Source organism: Microchirus variegatus, assembly GCF_963457635.1.
Source record: "Microchirus variegatus genome assembly, chromosome: 17".
NCBI lineage: Eukaryota > Metazoa > Chordata > Actinopteri > Pleuronectiformes > Soleidae > Microchirus > Microchirus variegatus.
The window spans coordinates 22675302-22688197 of record NC_139818.1 but is presented as its reverse complement, the minus strand read 5'-3'; the positions used below and the strand labels follow the sequence as shown (position 1 = coordinate 22688197).

The 12896-nt window shown below is 44.9% G+C and overlaps 1 protein-coding gene across 1 annotated transcript in view; it reads left to right on the top strand.

Annotated features, from left to right (window-relative positions):
* bahcc1b (BAH domain and coiled-coil containing 1b) overlaps positions 1-12896 on the top strand; it is a gene marked incomplete at both ends in the record, with an annotated part of 86283 nt that overhangs the window by 27562 nt on the left and 45825 nt on the right. The window contains 2 exons of the mRNA XM_083903763.1: positions 5523-5681; positions 12653-12763. Coding sequence (XP_083759889.1) covers positions 5523-5681; positions 12653-12763 — 270 coding nt within the window. The remainder of the gene's footprint in view (positions 1-5522; positions 5682-12652; positions 12764-12896) is intronic.

Sequence of the window (12896 nt, the reverse complement as noted above, 5' to 3'; positions counted from 1 at the left end):
ACAGTATTTTATTGTTCTTTATATTTATATGTTCACATACTTTTTAATTACAAGGTGTTTTCATGTTATTTCATTCATTTTGAAAAACTTTTATTTTTGATCTCATACATTTTTCATTGGTGTCAGATTATTTGTAACATAACGGTGATAAACACTGGTTGGAAGGAAGGGCCCCCTGGGAATCTTTGCTTAGGGCCCCTACAGACTCTAGAAACACCTCTGGTTAGAGGGTTAAGAAGCTAAAATAATCCAAAATGTTGTTTTTATCATGAAAAAAGCTTCAAACTGATTATTGATTATCGAAATAGTTCCGTCTCTCGTCAGTTGTTGGATAACCGCGGTGACAGATGGAGTAAAAAAAAAAACAAAGGTGGAAATGTAGGGAAGAGGGAAAAAAAACGTGAGGAGGAGGAAAAACAGGCAGAGAAATAAGGTTTATGTTAGTGTCTGGCCTCTAAGATGATTTTCCATATCAGCCGGCCAGAGGGAGCGGGCAAATATGATTTTCTCCTCGACTCGCCAACAGAAAACAGACAGAGAAAGGAGAGCGAGAGAGAGAGGGAGGTGACAGGAAAGAGGGAGTGGGGTCTTTATTTATGAAAAAAAAAAAGAAAAGAGAGATGAGTAAATGGAAAAAAGATGATGAGGAAACAGGGAGGGGGGGGAGGAGGGGTGACGAGATGAAAGAGCAGCTGTGGGGAAGACGGCGAACAAGGATTGTGGGATATTTTTTTTTTTTTTTAGGCCCCGTATCGCCGGATTTATCTGATCGATATCACAGCTGTTTGGAATCAACGCAACTTCATTTTCGCTCGTGTCGGAAGATGGAAGGAAACTTTTATGGCTCCTGGAGACGCTTCGGAATTCTGTTTTTGACGTCACGTCGTTCTGAGATGTATCGTCGGCTCTGCTCTCCGGAAACTGAAACTAATTATACTACTACTACTGAGTAGTAGTAGTAGTAGTAGTAGTAGTAGTATAGACACGGCCTTGTTGGCATCCTGTAACGAACGAAAGCCTTGGTATATGACGAGTTAAGGCCACATTATACTTCTCCGACTGCGTATGAGTTACCCGACTGCGTCACCACGGAGACGCCTCGAGCCTTTATACTTCTGCGTCGTGGTGACGGACACGCGCTGCAATTTCCCGCCCGAGTCAGTAGGGGTCGCTGCGCAAGGTTGTTGTGCTTCAGGCTACAGTGAGCAATGGCGTCCGAGAAAGAAAGAGAGAGAAAGACTGTTGTTGTTGAAACAGTGGCCGTTTCTCACTTTTCTGTGTGACGGAACGCAGTTTTAAGATAATTTGAGGTGAGAAATTGGCCATTTAGAGTCTAAACATGTGCTGTGTGTGTTAAGATATGACGTATTTATAGTTTGGCAGCGACGTTCTCGGCGGTGATCAGCTCCCGCCTCTGTGGACTCTCGGTGCTCACTGTGAGCCGGCACAGAGCAGCTTCGCTCGGCCTGTCCTGAGGACCAATCGCAGCTCTTGCCGTCTCCGTTGTCCCTTGACGAAGTGACGGACACTTATTTCACAAATATTTTGTGCAGTTGGAGACGACGCAGAGGCTCTACGTCGGCGCAGAGTCTCTGCGTCGACGTAGAGCACTTTACGTAGGAGTATAAATTGGGCTTCAGGTGAAACGAGGACTGGACAATATACTGAGTAGCCACCAGGGGGCCACTCTGTGTCTCTTTAGTAAACATTTTCCTGAGGAGTAAAAAATTAAAAATTCTAGGTCTATTTTCTAGTGTCACAATCACATAAATCGTAGGATTTTAGCGAAATTTCACGTTTTGCGATTTCGACTGAAAGAGCTACAGCGGCGCGGTGCGTAGCGTCGCGACAAATCATCGTTTTTAAAAGCGCTGTAAGGCTCAAAACAACATTTTACTTCTGTGGGAGTGAGGAGAGAGAAGTTAGAAGACTTAGCCGGAAGTTGTCTTCCCGTGACGCCATCTTTGAAATCCTTAACCAGTCGATTGCAGAGCGCAACGCCATGGAAACGCTCTCCCGCACATGGTGTCCATTCTGAAATTCTGAAATAGACCGAGAGAATGTCTGCTTTACTGGTCTCAATTCATGTTCTATTGATGAACAGCTGAATCTACAGAGATTATCTTCCCATTTAGATGATAATAGACAATAAAGTGAGTGGATCGACAGCTTTTATCGTCCAATAGGAGCCTGGTTGCAGGGATGGGGGTTCAGATCTTCATGGGTGAAGTCATTCCCTGGTTTTGAGTATTTGAGGTGATTGTGTGTTTAAAAATCCACAAACGTTCACGGCTAATGGCTGTGAAGACGTATCGTATCGTCTTCACCGGACTCTTACGTTCGCGTTTGTGCAGATCTGAGCTGATTAAACACGTTCCTCCTCGTCAAAAATGGGGATTAAATGGGATTTTGACCATTGGGAACCATATGTGTGTGTGTGTACTTCACTAATGGCCTCTTTAGGACCTTTTCTGACCTAATTTTCCAGTAACTTTGGAGCATTTGTCCCCTCATGATGCTTTTCTTTCATTTTGTTAGACATGACACCATTTAAAATAAAAGAACACTCCTCAAATTCGTCATGTATTGTCATGTTTTGATAGATGTGGATGACAAGCACTTTTTATTAGGTGTATTTATTATCGCGGGTAAAAATCGCCCGACGTTAGTGATGGTGTTTTTTGAATTTGAGCGATAGTGTTCTACGGTTAAAGGTTTTTTATTCAAGGTTAAGTCTTGGTTTTAAGGGTTAGGTTAAGGTGCCAGGGAATGCATTGTGTGTGTGTGTGTGTGTGTGTGTGTGTGTGCTGTCAGTGAATATATGAGCTGTATTTGATCACGACGTGAGCGACTGATCTACAGTCGTACAAGAAAAGGTTTTTTGGAGGAAGGAAGAAAATGCTGTAAAACTAAAATCAAATATAGATCCTGTGTGAACACGTTTTTTCTTCCCCTCCTTCCTTTTGTTCGTAGTATCTTTTATGACGAAAGAAAAGAAAATATGGAGCTACAGAATGGAGGGATTCGTGTGTGTGTGTGTGTGTTCATCAGTTTGTTTGTTTGTGAATGATGGAGAGAGAGAGAGAGAGAGAGAGCGACGGAGCGAGATTGACAGTTGAAGGCTCTTGTGGTTGCGGCTGTTGGGCGTCGGGTCGTGGTTGAGGTGAGGGTACTGTACTGAGTGTGTGTGTGTGTGTGTGTGTGTGTGTGTGAGAGAGAGAGTGATAAAGAAAGAGGGGGAGAAAGAGAAAGAGAGAGAGTCAGATGTGGACTGTTGTGGTTGTGGTAATCGTGTCTGATGCGAGGCAGAATTTATGGGGAACGCTCAAACCCACCTCCCTCCCTCTCTCTCTCCGTCTCACCGTCTCAGTGACTAATTACCTGATTCCCTGTGGATGTGTTTCCTTCTTCCCCGACGACTGTTGGGCTTGTTCCACTAAATGAGAGCACGCTGATAAGTGGAGTTCACATCCTAACGAAGCCAAAGTCGACCCTCTTCCCGACCCGCGCTGTTAAAAAGTCATATTTGTCACCAGGATGTTATAAGACAAAGACCGAACGAGCAGAGCCACGTTGGAACAGGAAGTCCGTCTCGTTCCTCGTCGTTCATTCAGGTCGTTCGTTCACCAGATGTCGGCGAGAATGTGGATCTGCGTGACATTTGGATTTCCCTTCTTTTTTTTTACGGCTCAGTTTTCAAACTCCGTTGCCATTTCTTGCCGTATGCGACCGCATATTTTCAACTTTTCTTTTTATCTTTGAAGTTTCTCTGGAGTTTCCTGTTGACGCTCGGGCCGTATAAATGGTTTAAATATGAGAGCTCAGATTAAAGCGGCTTTTCACAGAACGTCAAATCTGGGAAAGGTCTGGACGATTTGCGTCAGAATGTTTTTTTTGCCCCCGTCCACATATGAACAACAGGGGGATTGTCTGGTTCACACCGGCAGGAATATTTCCACAACTTTTATGGCACGAATGCTACCAGAGAACAGCGAGTCGAGGCGTCGAAGCTCCTGCGTCGGGAATTCTCTGGAGATTTTCCTGCCGTTTTCTCCCACAGACTTTTCCAAGCATGCGACAATAGGCGCCGACAGCAAACGTTTGTATTTATGCGTATGTATTGTCGCACACGAGTCGCTGCGTACAATTTCAGGAAAAAATGCAGCAGCGAACGTCAACAGACTTGTGAGCAGTTCAAGGTCGACAAAATTCTTATTTTAGCCGTCAAAAAGACGTGTTTGAATCACATTTGAGAAGCAAAAAGTCTCATTTTGAGATCTACAGTCTTCATGATATGGGGGCGGGGCTACAGGTGGGTGGGATTATATTTACGTTGTCTACGTGACATGGAACCATATAAAAAGTCAGTAGAAGCAAATTTAAAAATAAAAAGGGATTAGTGCATTTAAGTGCAAGAGAGGAGGCGGAACTACAAGTGGGTGGGATTATAAGCAGGGGGCGGGGCTTCGAGTTGCCTACATCGCACAGTACCACGTGAAAAGTCGGAAGTAGCGAAATAAAAGACAAAATCGGACCAGCGTCACGGTTAGGGCTAGGTCACAAGTACAATAAAAAACTGCAAGACAAGGGGCGTGGCTACAAGTGGGCGGGCATTATACACAGGGGGTGGGTACTTTAAATTGACTATATCATATGGAACCACGGGAAAGGTCAGAAGAAGCAACATAAAATACCCTAACTGGATCAGTATCACGTGATAAAAGTAAGGGCTAGGTCACGAGTACGCAAACTTCCAGGGGGGCGGGGTTACAAGTGGGTGGGATTAAAAGCAAGAGGCGGGGCATTATGTTGTCTATATCGCACGGAACCACGTAAAGAGCCTACACGCGTAAAAAAGACGATCATCGGTCAGTGTCGTGTAATAAAGGTTAGGGCTAGGTCACAAGTACGCAATCTGCAAGTGGGGGGCGGGGCTACAGGTGGGACTACCGGTGTTGCACCTCTCAGTTTAATTGAAAACGACTTTTATTCTGTAGTTCAAATGAACTTAATCCATTTAGTTGTTACCAACTGACGTATTATTATTATTTTTTTATTTTAGTCTCGTCAACCGCTTGCTCTTTTGAAGCGTTCGTCCCGTGTGAAGAGAAAGAAAGAATGAGGACACTTTCTCTGACAGTGTGAACGTAGCATGGAAGGATTAATTTCTCTTGGGCAGGTCATGAAATTTCATTTTTCACACTTGTCACATTAATACCACCCAGCTCTGCCATGTTTCACTTCTTTCTTCTTCTTCTTCTTCTTCTTTTTTTTTTACTGCCTCAAACTCCTGCTGGGTTCAGAAAATGTGATATTTAAGTGATATTAAAAACAATATTTTGACTCTTGTCGTAACGCGGAGAGGAAAACAAAAGTGCTGTGTCGGGGAGTCGCTGAACTTCACTGTGTCCTAAAGGCTGTTGACTGTAGAGCTTCTCAGTTCTTCTTCTGTGGTGTTAAAGGCTTCACGTTCCACCTCTGACCTCCGGCGTTTCCTCCGTGTGTGTGTGTGTGTCCTTCAGGTGCTTCCTTCATGGGTTCCTTCCTGGCCAGCAGTCTGGGGTCCCCAGCGTCGCACCCTCCTCACCCGTCAGGACCTGCTGCCTCCCCTTCCTCCCCGTCGTACAGGACCGGGCCGCATTCGAGCGCGTCACCGATATGGTTCCCCCATTCGCATGAAGGTAACACACACACACACACACACACACCAGCCCAGAGTGCTTGGGTCTCTGGTTAATCCCGGGGTCTCGGTTTGGGATTAAGATCGAGATGGAGCCATTAAGTGGTTTAACCAACATTGAACGGAGGCCTCACGCACACACACGCACACACACACACACACACACACACACCGCAGGCGCGATGTCTCAGATGATGCTACTGACATGAAACAGTCTGTGTGTTTCCTCTCGCTGTTACTGTGACGGTTATTATAGCAGCTATGAAACCAAAACCCTTCCACTGTCTCCGCTCTGTCCCTCAAAGTCTGGGTTACGCCCGTGGACCGCGAGCGTTTTCAGTTTTCGCATAACAACTTCCTGCTTTGGCGCCTCGAGACTCGCGATTCGACGGGTTCAGAGGTGTCGCCGTCTGTCACGCTGGTGTCCGATCGATCTGTTCACCTCTAAATAGAAACAGAACGTACAAAAATTGACATCATGTTCCACTGAGGAAGAGCTGAAACTTAACCACTTTAGACCCTAAACTTCACCTGAAATGGTTGAAGTAGAAGCTTATTTTCCCGTAGGCTTTCTATTCCTTTTAAAAAAAACAGTTGAGTCGCCCCCCTGGTGGCCGACTGCTACTTCCATCCTGCTTTCTCGGCTACACTTTTCAAACATAAAGTCTACGTCCATTTCCTATACAATAATATGGTCTAAGGCAGGGGTTCTCAAAGTGTTGATACCTGAGGGCCAATTCAGGAACCCAACATTGGACTGAGGGCCGCCAAAGGAAAAAAAACAGGAAAAAAGTCCCATTTGTACTCATTTCAATGACCAGATTACAGTTCAGCGTTAAGTAATATAAGTGTTAATATAATGTAATTTATGCCTTAATATAATAACGCTTTATAATTTACTGGGTAATTACCCAGTATTTTGGCCATTGTTCTAACCTTCTAATTACAGGTTAATACCAAGTAACACATTTCTGTTACCATATATTTACTGGGTAAATAGCTAGTAATTGGGGGCTGTAGCTACCTGCTTATTACCAGCTTATAACCCAATAATACACTAAAATTCACCATATAGAAACCAGGTAAATACCCAGTATTTTTGTTTACACTTATTGGTCTGTATCCAGTAATGTCCAATAAACATTTAACAAGCTTAGTAGCTCCTGGATTAAAACTATCAACTGTAATTCATTGCGGGGCCGCCAGAAATGTTTCTGCGGGCTGCCATTGGCCCCCGGGCCGCACTTTGAGAACCAATGGTCTAAAGATACAAATCCCCAACATTCGGTCGTCAATGACCGTCCACAGCTCTTGTTGGGGTTGGTGTTTGCATCAGCATTGACATGAGCTTTGTCAACGTCAATCATTCATTCATTCATCCAGTGTTTAGCAACGGCAATCAAAAGACAAGAAGCTACACAAAACTGACAAAGCTAGCAAATAGTTCCTCCAGTTTCCCCTTTTTCAGTTGTGAGTAGAAACTACTGCCACCTGCTGGTAAGGACAGTAATTCCTTCTTGCATAGGTGCAGAACTTGTGTCATCTCGAGTAAATATGGAGTCTTTAAGTACAACTTTTTGACCACTCTTTTTAAAAGGAATAGAAAGTCTACGGGAAAATAAGCTACTACTTCAACCACTTAAGGTTAAGTTTAGGGTCTAAATCCATAAGTTTCAACCTCTTCCTCAGTGGAACATGATGTCAAATAATTCCTCAAGTTTCCCTTTTTTCAGTTGTGAGTACAAACTACTGCCACCTGCTGGTAAGGACAGTAATTCCTTCTTGCGTAGGTGCAGAACTTGTGTGATGTGTGAAATACGGAGCCTTTAACTACGACTTTTTCCCTCCGATCGATGTCAACCGAGGTAGCGTCGCACTGGTTCCCGCTCCACAAAACACGCGACAAACAAGTAAACAAATGAACGAACGCAAACGAAACGCCGCGATTCGTCATAATAGACGGTAATTTACAACGCACGTCTGACTCATTACGTTGTTTCCCCTGCTTTCACTCAATCATGATCTCCTGCCCTCCTCACTTTCACTTTTATGGTTTTAGGTTTCATAGCAGCGACACACACACACGCACACACAAACACACACACACACACACACACGTGCTGAAACTTACCCCAACTTTCCATCATCCTTTCCCTCCCCACCTCCCTCTCTGACCGCATCCCCACCCTCAGGGCCCCTTCTGAGCCAACCGACCTCCAACGGCCCCCTTCCTGATCAGACACACACACACACACACACACACACACACACACACACACACACACACACACACACACACACACACACACACACACACACACACACACACACACACAGACACACAAATGTGCGCATCATGTCCTCTTTCGACTGTTAACCGTTTGTGGTGAGAGAGTGAGAACATGACTCAGTTATCTGTCTATTTCAGGTATTTGTGTGTGTGTGTGTGTGTGTGTGTGTGTTTGCTTGTATTTGTTACCTCGTTAGGACCTTTTTGTCTGACGTCAAACGCTGACCTCGCCAAGACCAGTCGACCCAAACCTGGTCCTAATCCCTAGGAACTGGTCCAGTTCAGGGCTTTAAGACTTGAACTGGCTTTGATGAGGCTCTTAAAAAATGAATGGAATGGACCTCGGAAGAATAGCTGCGCAAACCCGTGTGTATGTGTGTGCGTGTGTGTGTGTATTCTGACAGCGAGATGGTTCTCGGCAGATAACCTCCACACAGACACCAACAGAAATACAGTTTCCCGCCACAGGCTGTGTTTCTCAACTCCCCAACGACCGCGCAAAAGAATTTCACGTTTCGCCAGTTTTTTAACGACACGTGAGCAATTAAGGATTTCTTTTAACCTGAAGGAGGAAGTGTTTGAAAGTGTGTTTGGAGACTCTGGTGTGACTGGTTCCCCCCCCCCCCCCCCCCTTTCTCGCCTTCGCCGTCCTCTCGTGGACGTGTCCCGGCAGGAAAAGCACCAGCGTGATCGATATCAACGATAACCACCGCATTCCTCTGGGCTCAGACAGTTACAGTCTGTCCTGGTGTTGACTTGACAGGAATGACTTCAATTAATCCGTCATCGTTTTGTGTTATTAATAATAATAACAAGAAGAACAGCTGTGCAGCTTAACTTAACTCATGTAAGTGTCCGTGGTTTCAGTTCATTAAATACATGTCAAATGTAAGTCCACGCGACTCTCTCGGTGTTTCTCAGTGCAGCTGCACACAGGAAGTGACTTCTTTGATGTTACGACACACTTGTGCTGGGCGCGTGACGTCATGTTTGCGTGACTCCCGATTGTCTCTAAAGTAACGCTAAACTTTAAAAACAGAGGCGCGCATACGCAGTACACAGGTACGCTGGTTATTTGTAGCGCTGCTCCAGTTCGACTGTAGGCGCGCTAACGGCGCTAACGGCGCTAAAGGAGCTAACGGAGCTAACGGAGCTAACTGGTAAACGGTGCCTGGACTCCAGTTGCTGCGGCACGTAAACATGGCGTCACGCGCGCCTTTTGTCCGGTCAGTCGACATGGAAACGCGCCGCGAGTTAGCGTTTTACGCGGTTAAACGCTGCTGACCCGTTAAAGTGCTCAGCACTAATATAAAGTAAAATTGACTGAAAACACACAAGGAAAAGTCCACAAACGAATTCTGCCGCTCAACAAACCCTGGGTCGCTCTTGTCCCCACCCGTCCCCGCCCTGCTGCTGCTGTATACACGCTAAAGCTCCCTCGCTCGGGTACGACCATTTACGGACACGCTTTTAACGCCCGTAAGTGTCGGAATACGGCTTTTAAAAAGGTGTGCGAAAGGAGACGAGAGTGCCAGGGCCTCGTTTTGCAGCTCACGGAAGCGATAAATGGCGACGGTTAATCCCCCGAAAATGAGCACTAATGTCGCCCGGAGTGACCGTCTTAAATCACACTCTGAGGCAGGACTCACTCTGTGTGAGCGCGAGAGAGAGAGAAAGGCAGCAGCAGCATTGGTGGAGAGAGCAGAAATGTGTGTGTGAGTGTGTGTGTGCGCCTATCAGACAGATTTTGTGTCTGTGTGGCTCGGCTTTGATGTCTGAACACACATAACACGTGCGTGCATGTGTGTGTGCACACACTCACTCACGCACACACACGCGGCGACTGCAAATGATTGTTTTTACGAATTAAAGCCAGGGAGCTCCTGTAGGCGCTCTGCCAGCTGGCCACGGTCCAGAGAGTGGAGCGTAGCCAGCGCGGAGAGAAGAAACCTGGCGAATACACGCACACACACACACACACACACACACAACACACACATCTAGACTCAGTCAAAGGACACACACACTCACACACACACACAGAGTCGCAGACGAGTCTTATTCAGGAGGAAATGCACAGTTTCCTGAGAACCGGCAGCACACAATCTTTTCTCGACACATGCATTGTCTCTCACACACACGCACGCACGCACACAGACACACAAACACACGCACGCACGCACGCACGCACGCACACACACACACACACACACACACACACACACACACACCCTGTCACTCTCTCTCTGTCTTCCACACCTGTCCTTGTGTTTTTTTTTTTCCTCTCCTCCGTCGTCTCCCCTCTCATGTGCTCTCACTCCTCTCCTTACCTCTGTTCTCTCATCTCCACCATCTCAAAGCTCTTCACTTCCTCCTTCATCTTCCTCACACACATATACCCACAAAACACACACACACACACACACACACTCCCCTCTTCATACGTCTCACAGCAGCACCAGATTGGGGGCTTTTTTCATATTGACAGCCCCGTTCTCTCTGCCGTCTCCTCTCTCTCTTTATATTCAATCACTAACCTCCTCTGTCCCGTCTTCCCTCCCTTCTTTTATCCCCCCCCCCCTTCTTTTTTGTGTGTCACCGTATCTCTGTGTGTTGTCTTTGTTCCCCTCACCCTCCCCCCCCTCCCTACTCAGTTTTATCACTCATCATTACCCATGGGATTGGCTTTAGATGGCTGATAGAGCCTTTTGGCTAATTGTCGCCATTTAGATTCACTGGTTGTTAACCAGTCAGAGTAATCACACACACACACACACACACACACACACACACACACTCATGCATTTACATTGCAGCATAAATGCTCACACACTCACACACACACGCTGGGAGCAGCGAGGGGGTGTCGCTGTGGTTTTGCAGTGCGACTGTGGAATGCGTAGGATGAGTTTTTATGGAGTGCTGTTTACTTTGGCCACCGCCGTTAAACTTTTAACGGCTGCCAATTAACGGGCCGGCAAGGACACTCTGTGGGGCATGAAACCAGCTGCTGGAGAACACACACACACACACACACACTCACACTCACACTCATACACACACTCACTCACAATCCAAGCCTTTTGGCTGTGTGATGTGTTTGTGTACTGAGCTCATGTGAATGTGCGGCGAAGTCCCCGCCCCTCAAACCCTCAAGCTGCGTTTCCACTAAGACGTGCACTTCAACTCCGAGACTCCGATCTGACTTAAGATCCACGTCAGTTATGTAAATATGTGAGCATCCAGAAACTCAGCATAGTCTTGTAAGTGCAAATCAAAGTCCTATTGTGAGGACTCGTGATCGGCTTCATGGCAAACTCACAAATGTCTCCCATTGGACAATACCAGCTGTCAATCACTCTGGTCAATCACTCATTCTCTACTGCTTCATCCCCCACACAACAAAATTAGTCATACTTTAGTATGTCGTCCTAAATTTGACAAAAGAAATTAATTTAAACTTTTTTTCCAAAATTTGACAAATAGTAAAAAAAAAAAAAAGTGTCCAAAAGTTGACAAAAAAGGTCAAACTTTATTATGTCGTCCAAAAAAAAAAAATTTTGTTCAAAATTTGACAAAAAATAACATTTTCCAAAATTTGACAAAAAATTAAATTTTCCAAAATTTGACAAAACGTTTAAAAAAGAGAAAGAAAATAAATTTGTTCAAAATTTTGAAAAAAAAATCATACTTTATTATGGCGTCCAAAATTTTACAAAATAAATTATTTTTAAAAATGTGTCCAAAATTTGACAAAAAAGTAAAAAAAAAAAAATTGTGTCCAAAATTTGACAAAAAAAATAATGAAATTGTCCAAAATTTAACAAAATGTTAAATAAAAAAAAGAAATTTGTCCAAAATTTGACAAAAAAAGTCATACTTTAGTATGTCGTCCAAAATTTGACTAAGAAAAATGATTAAATTTTTTTTCCAAAATTTGACAACAAAATAAAAAAAAAAATGTCCGAAATTTGACAAAAAGAAGTCATACTTATGTATGTCGTCCAAAATTTGACAAAAAAGTTACACAAAAATAGTTTTTTTGTCTCCAGGAGGTCCTGACAAGGTCCTAAAGAGGTAATAAATACAAGAACACACACACACAGACACACATCAGTGACCCTGACCCATGCCTGCACTCTTCCAGTCACTATCAACACAACCGCTAAGACCTCCTCTATCCCACGATGCAGTTCAACGTCCTTGAAGACGAGGAACAGAGTGGAACGTCCGCTTACCTCCCTGTGACCTCCTGTGTGTCTGTCTGTGTGTGTGTGTGTGGGGCGGGGGGGGGGGGGGGGGGGGTCAGGCTGTGTGAGAGTCTTCGTACTATTTGTCTTGGGTTTTTTGGGAAAAGTGTGTTTTGTAGACGAGCAAATTCCATCCAGCTAAACGCTGCAAACACTTGGCAGTAGCTGTCAGCTGTGGTTTCTGTCACCACTTTGTCCACTGTAAATAATGTCAACTCCTGTGGCGTGTTTGTGCAAAAGTGCATTTATGGTGAAAGTAGCACTAACCGGCCATATTTTTTTTTTTTTCCCCCCTCTTCTTCCTCTCCCTGGGTTTTTTCTAAAATGGGCCTATTCCATGATAGATTGTAGAGATAAACTGTTTGTTTAGAGGGCTGCTGAATGTCAGCACTGCAGAGAAACATCAATTCTTCCTCTCTCTCTCTCTGACAGGTTACCCCAGCTATTCAGGAAGTCTCGCTTCTCCTTTTCTCCCCATGAGTCCTCTGGATCACCATAGCAACGGTCTTTATGGACAGCACCGCTTCTATGACACTCAAAAAGGTAAGTCCTAATGTGCCGTGTGGATGAAACTGTTGGAAAGAAATTTGCTTTATAGGCGATATTCTTCTTTTTTTAAAAATGCTTCATCAGCTCTCACCACAGGAGATAGAGCTGGTAACTTTTCCAGCTGGTG